We start from the raw sequence: 12,248 nt of genomic DNA on the forward strand, positions 1-12,248 counted from the left end.
ATCTCTGGGCTGTAGGACAGCACTGTCCAGAGCCAGGATATCCTTCAGCATGGCAGCTGTGCCTACTCAGAGCTCTTTACAAAGCATCCAGAGACACCCAAGCAGCTCAGACAGCAGCCCTGGGTATGGCAGGGCTGGGCCTGAGCCAGGCTACCCCTGTGGCACCTCATGTGGAGCCACCCTGCTCCCCCTGCACTGCAGCCCCAGCCCTGTTACAGACACCCTGCTGGCCAGCCTGCATGGAGCCAGCTCAGCTCTACAGGATTTGAACCACAAGCTCTGCCTCACACTGCTGTGTGGGCACAAACTGCCATGAATACACAGCTGAATGTAAGCTGAATCTAAGCAGTGCTAGTTGTGAAATAAACATACCTGGAGCCTGGCAAACTCTGCAGAAAGGGCTCTATCCACATAGATAGAGATAGCAGATAGCCTAGCCTTCCACAGGTAAAGGAAAAGCACATTTCATGCTCTGAAGGAAACTGGCAGCAATGATGACTGAACTGTGGCTGCCCAAATATATAACACAGAAGATGCATGTAGAAGAGCTTTCTAATTGAGCACAATTATCACGCTTCAAATTGCCTTCTAAATTGAGTATGCAATTTAATTTCTATAGATTGCACATTGTATACACTCACAGTTCTTTTAGCATCTTCAGTCTACAATTTGCATTAAGTTTTAAATAATAAAAACAGTCTAACTACCAGAATAGGGAATATAGCTTGGGACACCTGATCCATTTTGCTGATTCTTAGTTTATGCAAGTTGTTTGGGTTTGATCTCACAAATGTGACTATTAACTTTTAGATGTACTTAGATGTTCCTAGAAGTACTTAATACATTAAGTAACAAATAAATTTGATAGTTAACATACTAGTTTAATGAGAAGTGATGACATTCTTGAATTCTGAATCAATCTGATCCAACACATCTAAAAATTAGATAAATGACACCCTTCTATTGAGCACATCAAATTTCGGCAAGTAACTTTCACCTCTAATAAAAACAGAAAGAATGAGCTTATAGAGCTGTGTAAACACATTTGGACCAAAAATGAAAATTATGATTGATTTTGGATTGAAAAAATGGGGCCTACTCCAGGACCTTAAATTTTATCTATTTATACAAAGTTTTCTAAATTTCTGAAAAGACAACCACATAAATCTGTCCAGGGACGAATAATACATAAAGTTCCCTAGAAAGTACCAGTCTGACAAAACCATTCCAGAGAATTCTACACTTAAAACTCTTAAATCTGTTTTCTAGCTATAGGCTAAATGTGTTGGAGTGAAAATGATAGACTAATTTTCAGGTCACAACCTTTGAATTTCTTTATTTCCTGGTTTGGTTCCCTGTTTATGGGAACCAATGTTCACCACTTTAATGTTCACTACTTCTGTAATAAAACTGTTCTGAATTGCTCAGAGTAGAGACAAAGCACACATTAGTAACAATCCTTACTTTACAGATGGGAAAGCCAAGACAGAGAGAAGAATTTATTAGTTCCAACATTTCCTGTTATTAAAACTATGACTGGGTTCTTCATTTACTGAGTCCTACTGAGCAGCTGCCCCACTGCCTCCTGAATAATTTGGTTTTAGTAGGGTTTATGTGTGAGCACCAAGCAGCTGAGCTGCCTCTGCTGGCTGTTCAGGGTCTGATGCCAAATCAAAGGAGACCCAAGTGCTGCACAAAGACTAAACAGAGTCAGAGGTACTTACAAACAAATCACTGTTTGCAGATTTCTGTGGAGGTGAACCATTTCCCTTTAGCTGAATGCAGTGTGGAAGTAAGGCAGGAACTGGTGCCAGAGTTCTTGGGTGACTGGGAGAATCTTCCCAGAAGAGAGCACAGGGCAAGAGAGAATGAAAAGAAATTTCCCTTGGGAGGAACCAGAATGTCTGAATGCAGCTTCAAATTGAGAGCCCTTCACATCCTGCCCCTCCTGCAGAGAGGTGGACAGACTCTGGGAACCTGGATGTACAATCTCATTGCAAATGTAATTTACACTCTCTTACATGGGATGCAGTCTTGGGATAAACCAAGCCCCTCTGCACAAATCCCTGATTTCTAGTGCATGTAGTTTGATTCTTGGTGGTGTTTTAATTAAATATTTCTAGAGCTCTGACTAGACTATCAGAAAGCTTAAACAATTTATTTCTCTTGCATTTTGTCCAGTCTAATTAATAAGATCCCTGTTCCACTGTCAGCTCGATCTGTTAATGTTTGTTCTCAGTCTTTCCCCCATAATATTCTCTTCCCATTTTTGCACGTATTTTTCACCTACTTTCATTCTTTTCCCAATAACAACAATCTGCAAGCAAAACACTATTTCTAGTTGTCTTACTACCAATGGTTTTTCCTTTCTTTTTGACTCATTTGAATTCTGAGAGTTTATTTTGCTAGCAGAATTGGACAAACATCTCTCTATTTATGAAGCAAGGATTGCTTTCAGAAACTTGTACTTAAGACAAGCTTTGGACGTAATTTGAAGGAATTGACAGAGTACAGAGGCTTCACAAACCACCTCCACTGACTGCCTGTGATGCCAGTAGGGCTTCTACTGCTGCCATTTCCATTCCTGCTGCCCACAGCATGAGAATGCAAAAGCCTTTTTCCCCCAGTGACCTCACTCTGTTTCTGTGTGTCTGGTGTGTAGGAGGGGAGTTCTGCACCTGCACGAGAGCCGTGGAATCCACGACCTTGGCTTGCCTCGCTGGCAGCTCTCCCTCTGCCTCTTGGTGGTGGTAATCATTCTTTTCTTTAGTCTCTGGAAAGGAGTGAAGACTTCAGGAAAGGTAGAGCTAATATTGTCCTTCTGTCTTGACTACATTCTTTTTCTACTTTAAGAAGTCTCCTAATTTTAGAAAGCAAGAAAATAAACCACTGATTTTGAGGCATTCTCAGGGATCAAACTATCACATTTCTTGTGTGGTATTCCAACAGAAAATTTTATAAATGTATTATTTTCAATTCAACATTGGTGGTTTCATCCAGAAAATATTTTTAAATAAACAGGATTGTCTTAAATGTGCATCTTCTTCTCAGCCAAGTGTTCTAATATTTCAATGATATAAGAGACTTTGGTTGTATTATATAAAATGCCATGTCAAGAGACATAGTTGATGAAAGTCATTGGAAATCACTCTTTGACATCCCTCACAAAATATCTCAACAGAAATTCTAGAGTTGGATACATCTGAGAGCTTTTTGTACATTTTCATGAAAGTATCACAACATCAGGCAATGACTGCACTTCTCAGTAAGCAACAGAGAGATGAGGAGTAATCAGCAGTCTAACACACACTGACACTGTCTTCTGTTTGTCAAAACTGTCTCCTACTGGTATCTGTAAACTTATATATGAAAAGATTCCTGACAGGTAACAGCATTTTCCCTCATGTCCTAAAAAGAGCTTCTCCATCAAACCGAATGGACTAAACCAAGAAAATGCCAGCTGTACTTGTTACATATTCTTAAATCTTCTGTAACAGCTGATTAACCTTTGGGATCTCTCTTGTCTGCAGGTTGTTTGGATAACAGCCACTTTGCCTTATGTTGTATTATTTGTCTTATTAATACATGGAATAACCCTGCCTGGTGCATACAATGGAATAAATGCATACCTGCATATAGACTTCAGAAGATTAAAAGAAGCCACAGTAAGTGTATTCTTCTGTTCTCATTCCCTAATTATGAAACATATTGCCCTTTTTACTGAAACTATTACAGCTAACTTCTGAAATTAAATAGCCACACTTCTGCCTCAGCACTGGTCCCCTTTCTCTGACAGTTTAACATTCCAATACTCTCCCAAACAGGACTATCTTACCCTGAGCCCAAACAGTTCAGATCACAAAACACCTCTGTGAAGGCACTTACAGACCCAAAAAAAGTCCATGCTTTGACTGTGCACGCAGTAAACAGCAATATCATTATACTGGAAATTGGAGTCATGCAAAAATTTAGTTCTCAAAAGGCTAAGAATTCCCTCAAAAAAAAAAATCTTGCTTTCTGAATCTCTAGCTTAAATATTAACCTAGAAAACAAAAATACTGGCCTATGCAAACCTTGAAAAATATACAAAATCAGGACTAACTCACCTAATGAAACCATGGTCCTTCATACAAATAAGATTTTCAAAAGTATCATGTTCTTATCTTACTATTGAAAGTGATGTACATTTCACTCTATCATTGAACATATACAAATCAACCCAATTTGTGAAGTAACTTGGAACTAAGACTTATTTCGTACATTGTAAAGCAAAACCTACACCTACAGTCACCAATACATGAAACTGGCAGCATTTTAGACCTACAAAAAACAAAGACTACATTAACTCCCCTCTACTAAACTAAAAATAGCATAAAACATTTATAAGACAGTAGTATCTCTATGGATGGGTCACAAGGCCATTCAAATGGTTATAAATCTGAATAGACATCATTTTCATAGAAGGATATGCATCATCTTGAAAAATTGCAGCTTTCAAAAATGCCTATAGTCTGTCTATAGTTGCACTGTACCTTTCCTATGAATCCTATCTTGATTTTCCTGAATTATTAAAAAAGACCTCAAGTGTTATAATACAGACACATTTTTAATATTCTTAGCCAAAAAAATACATTTCTGGCTTTTTAATGCTAAATTTGAAAGCAGGCATTTCTTCAAAAACAGACTCAGACCCCATGTCTATTTTGGAATAATCCAATCAAACTTCAAATATGGGATTTTCACCCACCTTTGTCACAAGGCAGTAGCCACCCCAGTAATTCACATTTATGCATACACATAAATACAAAGATGTCAAGATGAGCAAAGCAGGTGCTTATATCTTTCTTATATATTTTAAGTGTTGTTTGGAAATAAACACCACAATTTCAGCTAGGTGTCTATGGAGCTGTACTAGCTGTACCAGGCCTCCATAATCACATCTGCCTTCTGCTGCTGGAAGGACATTCTGTGTGCTGCCCTTTCTTGGCTTAATATTTCTGCAGCTGCTATTTAGATGACCCTAAAGTTATTTGTTTCTAGGACTACATTTTTCAAACAACAAAAAGTTACACTAGAATAAGATCACTTGTGCTGAGAAGTGGCACTAACTGCTTTTTCATGCCAGCCCTTCCCCCTTGGAGGCTGATCCTTGCTGCTGCGATAGCCTTGTGTGTTTAATCTTCGTCCTCAGGCTCCAAAGAATAGAATCCCACTTTGTTTCTATGTCAATGCATGCCCAGATGTGATACATGATTCTATTTCTTCCAAATGAAGAATCTGACAAACACCCTAAGTCACAGGTGGTGACCCACAGAGGGCTCTGCCAAGGCTCTTCTAAGAGCCCTCAGAGCACCCTGACCTTGGTCAATGTGTGCCCCATTTTTGTGGAGCTACAAACTACACTGCATAAAAGTTATAAACAGCATAAACACTGAAGAAAGCTGGAAAGACTGATGACTGCCTACTGTAAAATGTTCCTATTTGTTGATTTTTAATACAAATAAAAACCGTATTCTATCATAAAATATATTAGACCACACATTGATCAGAAGATGTGACAAGAAACCTGAGCATGAACTGCAGAACCAGCCCTGCTCTCTTACATCCTGCTTGGTTAGAACAAAGAGAATGTTTTGCATTTAATCTTGATTTCTGGTTTCTGTTCTTCTTTCCCTTCACCTTGATCTTTCCAATTTGTTTCTTAATCAGCTGCTATGAGCCAAGACTCTTACTCAACAGATACTTCAGCATGTGCTTAAATCCTTTGGGAGTCAACAGGACTTAAGCATGTGCTTAGGGGTGCTTGAATAGTGAGAAAGGGTGAGTACAAGTGCACTGCCAAGATACAAAAGAGACACAGAACCACTAAAAACAAGTGTCTTCTGGTGGCAGTGTGCATATCTGGTTATAGTTTAACAAAATTGATGTTTAAAATTTTCAGGAAATTCATTAACAGCAAAAGTTATCGGAATTTTTCAAAACACAAGAACAAACATAGGAGAATTCATCCCTCTTTCTGCATTCCTATTCATATAGATGCTTTTCAGAGAGAACAACCCTCTGATCTCAACCTTTGTGTGAAAATAGAATATTAAGATATAGCTGGTATGTAAAAAGAATGAGTAAGGAATTAAGGTTACAGGATTGTTTTGTTGTTCATTGAAAGAAATCCATAAAACCCTGCATGAACTACAGTTTGAGAAAATCATATCCTCCCATCCACTGGCTAGCAATAAACACTCCATAGACTGCTCCTCATATTACATTTCAAATAATCAACTCTCCACAGTTCATAAAATCAAGTTTTTCTACAAACCCAGAGTACCATGAGTGGTTCACAGTGTCCAGCAGGCAGCAGCTGAAAGCATTGATCATCTATGTTGAGAAAAAAGAGATCACCAGCCTAAGTGCTTTCATAGATCATGTCAGCATGGGAGAGGGCACTATCTTCCATTGCTCTAGGCCAAATGTAAAAGTGTAGCGCTAAACTCCCGATGCAGAGGGAGCTCATAAGCTGCTTAGATCTGTTAAGAAGTTGCTGCTGAATAGCTGTATTAGATCTGATTTTGTAGAGATGGATGAATGATGAAATCCATTGCTTTTCATAGTTCTTTCAGAGTTCTTGGCAGATTTAATCAAACATTGCAGATCTCATTTTAAGAAATGTTGAGTATTACTCACACCACTGACTTCTCTACTTCTGTTGAAGATTTTCATTTTAAAATCTCTGTGTAACAACAGAAGAGGGTTAACCAAAGCTATTTTCAGGTTTCTGGTTCAGGAAACCAGGACTGTGGCATTGTTCTTGACTGGATGAATGGATATTGGTAGGAAGGACACTTTAGAAAATATTATACTTTTAAAATGTCTTCCCTGGTGGAAAATCCTTAAAAAATTATCAAGCTGCATCTAAACTGAAATTTAATGACTATCACAGAAATAACTCTTTCTCCAACTAAGTGAGAAAGCTGAGAGAAATCTGCATGGTTCTATTCACAGCACATCTGCCGTGCTTCAGCTCCTGAACCAAGAAAGTATCATGTAGAGTGCACTAACAGTCACACAAAGGAAGCTCTGTATGGGAAAGAAAACGTCCTATAACTCTTGACCCATTAACTATTTTTAGATTTCTGGTTGTACATTCCAAACTAACTTGGAACAAGAGCTGTTGGAAGTGTATTTCTGCCACTCAGGAGAAAAACCCCGCGACCATTTCAGTGCTGGGTGAAATCTCAGAAGTCCCTGTCCCACTGCACAGCCCACCAGGGCAGCAGTGTGTGTGTGCTCTGAGGACTTTCCCTGCTCCTGCTCCCCCCTCACCACCTCAGGTGGGACCATTCCAGACCAGGGCCATGCTCCATGTGACACTTACACTCCCCTTGGCATGAATGCCAATTGTTTTCCAAAAGCCCTTCCTTGCTTTTCTGCTGCTGTATCCTTGTGGCTGAACTGACCCTGGCACTGTTGGTGTCATTATGCAGGTATGGATTGATGCAGCCACTCAGATATTTTACTCCTTAGGAGCTGGGTTTGGTGTTTTAATTGCATTTGCCAGTTACAATAAGTTCGACAACAACTGCTACAGGTAAGAGCCAGTTCTTCCATTACTGCTGCAAAATTATTTTATTTTACTCTGAATGCAGCTGAAAGAAGTTTTAAGCTATCCTTTTATCCTCAGTCATATATTAATGATGGTGACTTTTGTGTAGACACAGTAACCAACACAAATCTTGAAATACTGTCTTCTTGAGTGAAATTTTAGTAACAGGAACCTGCCAAGATATCTGCTGCTCTCCAAAGCAGAATGGGATTAGGTTTGGACTTTGGACAGCTGTGTAAACTGTGCTGGTGTTTGCCTTTCAAAAGTACCATTAAGTGCAACAGTGAACACAGGATGAAATCTTATTGGTGCAGGAACAAAAAGCAGAAAGATCCCAGCTTCCAGAAGTGTTTCTGTGCTTTGGGGTTATATTTCTGATATTTTACATTGCACTCCAGTATAGGGATGCACTTTAAATCAAGTCAGTTTTCAAGTGTTTTGCTGAATCATCACCATGGAAATTCAACCAGAATCACTCTGCACCTTCTGAGAAATTCCAGCATTTAGATGTTTTGTTAGCATTAAATTTTGGAATAAAAACAAGCATCACTTTTCCAATGAAATATAAATTCAGAAAGCACATATATTATAAATGCATTGTGAACTGAAGGATGGGTGGGAAATGTTAAAGAAAATCTTCATCTATTTCTTAAAGATTTTTCTCACTGGGCTGTTCTTCTCTCCATGTTTAGGGATGCTTTGCTGACCAGCACCATTAACTGTGTCACAAGCTTCATCTCAGGATTTGCCATTTTCTCCATATTGGGCTACATGGCTCATGAGCACAAAGTTAAAATTGAGGATGTAGCTACTGAAGGTAGGAAGTTAATCCTATATTAATTTTAACCCTTCTGCCCCACCATTTCTCTGCAAATATGTTTATATTTGTTTCTAACAAGTGTGTGAAAATCTCATGGAAGTGAATTAACTTACTTGGAAGTAGAACTCTGGGTTTAAATCCCTTGTGAACTGTAAATGTTATGGCATCACCTCACCTCCACTGAACTGAGGTTCCCCAGAACCTTGCCCCCAAAGGTTTTTTCCATTCAACAAACAGGTGTTAAGCACGGGACAGAATCTTACAAAAGCATTGCTGTTCAGTGCCCCAGGGGACTCGTTTTGATGGTTCTGCTAAGCTCAGCTCTATAATCCTTTCACTGGGAACAGGTCACCCATGGTCTCAGCTCCTGCCCCTCTCATCACATCCAAGAGTTCTCTTACCAGAGGCAACACATCCACACAATTCCTTCTCCGCTACATAGCTGAACAATAACTAGTAATGTTGCAAATCCAACAAAATATTATTCAAAGTGGAAAACAATGGGATAGGGGTTTTTTTTAGTACTAAACCATCATGAGTAAATAAATAAAGCATTTTAGATATATTTTGGTATAATGCAAATTTTGTTTTAACAATACACAGAGCATGACAAGAACTGAAATTAAAGTCAACTTAGTCATAATTTATCTTATTAAAATGAGCACTTTTGTGAAGATAAGAAACATAATAGTGACATTTTTCCTCTTTTCTATTCTAGGAGCTGGTTTAGTTTTTATCCTGTACCCAGAGGCAATTTCAACTCTTTCAGGATCTACATTTTGGGCTGTGGTGTTCTTCATCATGCTCCTTACACTTGGCATTGACAGTTCTGTGAGTATTTTCTCCTTCTAGCCTTGACATTGTTCTTTTCCTGTCATATTTTGTAACTAAAGAAGCATTTGCATTTAGCAGATTACATTTCAAGTAAACATTCTGTACATTTCCTAAACCTGTTTCCACAGTCATAGACAGCATAGCAATAACTATTACTCACTGTTTTATAAAGACTCTCCATCATTAAGAGGTTTAGGAAAAGATTAAATCTTGGACAAGCCAGTAAATATTTACTCCCAGCTACTTTTTTATGACTTGACAGAGGGGTTGTTCATCAACAGTTATTACTATTTAAAGGTCCAACAACACTACTATAAAATATTACTGCTATGAACCTGCAAAAAGGTTCTGGAGCCCTGCTTGCAAAACACAAATAAGACTTTGAGTAGAGTGGGTTCTAGAAGCGATTATTTTATGTGCTGAAATCCATTAATCTGCTCTAGACAGACAATGCCAGAAGGTTCTCCCATTGTTTTTCTACAAGCCATGATGCAGAATTTCCTATAAATTTAATCACAATTTTAAAATCATGCCAGAATATTTCCATAGTGGCTTCATTTTCCTATAATCTTATTGTAAAATGTCTGGTCTAAGAAGCGTATTTGCTCTTTGATAAGTTTTACAACATAATATTCAGGATCACAGAAACTTCATCCCAGAAAATATTCCAAGTCCCCAAACAACTTTTGTACTGCTGTTTTTCTAGCAAAGAGGTCTCAGGGCATCCTGTTATATTTAGCTTAAAGGTTGATAAATTTCTGCAGAACCAAATAGGGTCTTTAAGGAATAGTGAACCATGGACAAACTTTCATCCTCTTTAGTAGGGTAGAGGTTTCTTACTATTCCAAAGCATAGAAGTCTCTTTTAAAGTTCAGAATGTACAAAGTTGATCCAGGAATTTCTTGTTGGAGATGGTAAAGCACTGTTTCCATTGCTTACGACCTCAGGAAAATTCATTCCTTTTCAAAGGCAAGAAAAGGAAAGAATGAATTGACATAGTAAAGAGCAAAATTAAACTTAAAAAAAAAAGGGTTGCAGCAGGAAGCATTGATAATCATTGGTAAATAGCTGAATGAGATCTTGTAGAGTGAGGGCTAAGCTGTAAAGGTCAGATTCAGGTCTAAATATTTCCAAAGTGTTTGGATTTTTGGATTCCAGCTGAGGTCCAATGAAGTTTGTCTATATAGACTAAGATCTGCATCCTTAGACAAAAGTTTGAGGGAAGATTATATCTGGGATTGTAGCTTGACAATTTTTCAACTGTAAACAAGTATAAAGGATTGAAATTAAGGATTTAGCACAGTGAAAAGACATGAATGACCAGTAGGAAAAGGATGACGAATGAAAAGACGAAAATTTATGCTCAGAAGTGTCTAGATCCCAAACAGTTAACTTTGCAACAGCAGTAAATGTAGGGCAATGTAAAGAAACATACACGTGACAAAGACACTTTAGATTACAGAACATATTATTCCTACAAATAGAGAAATATCTTTCACCTGCAGCTAATTAAAACACAGTGAACTAGTGAACTGTGGCCAAGTTTAGTTCCTTCCTTCTAAAAGGGGAAGGATTTACTGGTTCAAGATTTGTCATGATTTCCCAAAGAAAACTCAAGTCTCACAGTACTTTTTATGGTGGTAATTCTCTGTTACTGATTCAATCAGGAATATTTTAATCACAGTCTTATAGGAAAGAAACAGACTATGTCAGCCCCTCTTAACCAGCTATTGTATTGCACCAGGCACTTCAGGGCTTGCCTTAGTCTTTTAGCATCACAAAAAGCATAGAATTAAGCCTCTCCAAAATATTAAATACATTTGTTTACTATGATAAAAGACTGAAATTTATTTTCCTAGCTTTTTATTGGAGGTTCTGGGCAGAATGTTTTCATTAATGGAAAGAAATTAAAATTCATAACTACCTACATAATCCAGCAATTTAAATGAAAATTTGGAAAGCACCTTTCCTGTATTGCAAAACAATAGCTAATGTTCCTCATTAACTTCTAGAAAGCAAAGTAAAATTCTTTCATTTTGTGAACAAAAAAAATATATCAAGCTTCCTTTGTAGTAATTCTTCCAAATCTGTAAAGACTTTTGTCAAACTGGATTTTGTTAATCAATGGCTAATGCCAATCTTTGTTCAGTACATTTCCTTTAGGTGCTTGTCCTTATTTAAGAAGGATGTTAAAGAGCTTAGCTACTTAAGCTAGCAGCTTTTCCCCCAGAGTATATTCAAATGTATGTTATTTTCCCCAAAGTACTGTCTACTTATTGTTCTGTTGAGTCAGCCAAGAGTCCTCAGAGGATACAGCTGTGGAGGCAACAACCTCCCCTCTTGATGTCCAGTTCCCTGACCCAGCCCTTTACCAGAAGAAAAGAAATCCTCGTATCACCAGTGACCTACAGCTGAAATATCAGAAACCACAGAGTGGTTGTGTATTAATTTCACAAACTGCTTTGCATTCTTCAGTCTCTATTTCCACAGCCAGTAGTGTTTAACAGAGTTTTTGCCTTCCCCTGCTCAGATGGGTGGGATGGAGGCTGTCATCACTGGCCTGGCAGATGATTTCCACCTTCTGAAGCAGCACAGAAAGCTCTTCACCTTTGGTGTTTCTTTTGGCACTTTCCTACTTGCTCTTTTTTGCATTACCAATGTAAGTACAACAAAAGTTTCCATCAAAATATTACCTAAAATATGTCATTAACCTTGTTAGATGAAATATGGATAGGTTCAGATGATTCTAATATAAGTTTTAGTTCTTTAAAAACTCTGTTCAGGACATCACTTTTAATCTGACATATGAAGCTTTTCTGGTTTTTGGCACAAGATCATTTGCTATCAACCAAAGTCCTTGTTGCTATCAACCTATAAGTCTTTGTTCCAAACAACTGTCTCTGCTACTGCTGGGTTTATTTGGTTCTGTGTGCTTTCTTTTGCATTTGTTTGGGCTTGTTTGGTGGGGTTTTTTGCTGTTTTTTTTTTTTTGTT

General features: G+C 38.0%; 1 protein-coding gene across 1 annotated transcript in view; it reads left to right on the forward strand.

Annotated features, from left to right (window-relative positions):
• Positions 1–12,248, forward strand: part of SLC6A2 (solute carrier family 6 member 2) — a 60,049-nt gene that overhangs the window by 29,813 nt on the left and 17,988 nt on the right. The window contains exons 4-9 of the mRNA XM_036390530.2: positions 2,663–2,801; positions 3,531–3,665; positions 7,482–7,585; positions 8,293–8,417; positions 9,139–9,251; positions 11,785–11,913. Of these exons, the coding sequence (XP_036246423.1) occupies positions 2,663–2,801; positions 3,531–3,665; positions 7,482–7,585; positions 8,293–8,417; positions 9,139–9,251; positions 11,785–11,913 (745 nt within the window). The remainder of the gene's footprint in view (positions 1–2,662; positions 2,802–3,530; positions 3,666–7,481; positions 7,586–8,292; positions 8,418–9,138; positions 9,252–11,784; positions 11,914–12,248) is intronic.

The sequence above is a fragment of the Molothrus ater genome, chromosome 12 (genome assembly GCF_012460135.2).
Source record: "Molothrus ater isolate BHLD 08-10-18 breed brown headed cowbird chromosome 12, BPBGC_Mater_1.1, whole genome shotgun sequence".
NCBI classification, from domain to species: Eukaryota; Metazoa; Chordata; class Aves; order Passeriformes; family Icteridae; genus Molothrus; species Molothrus ater.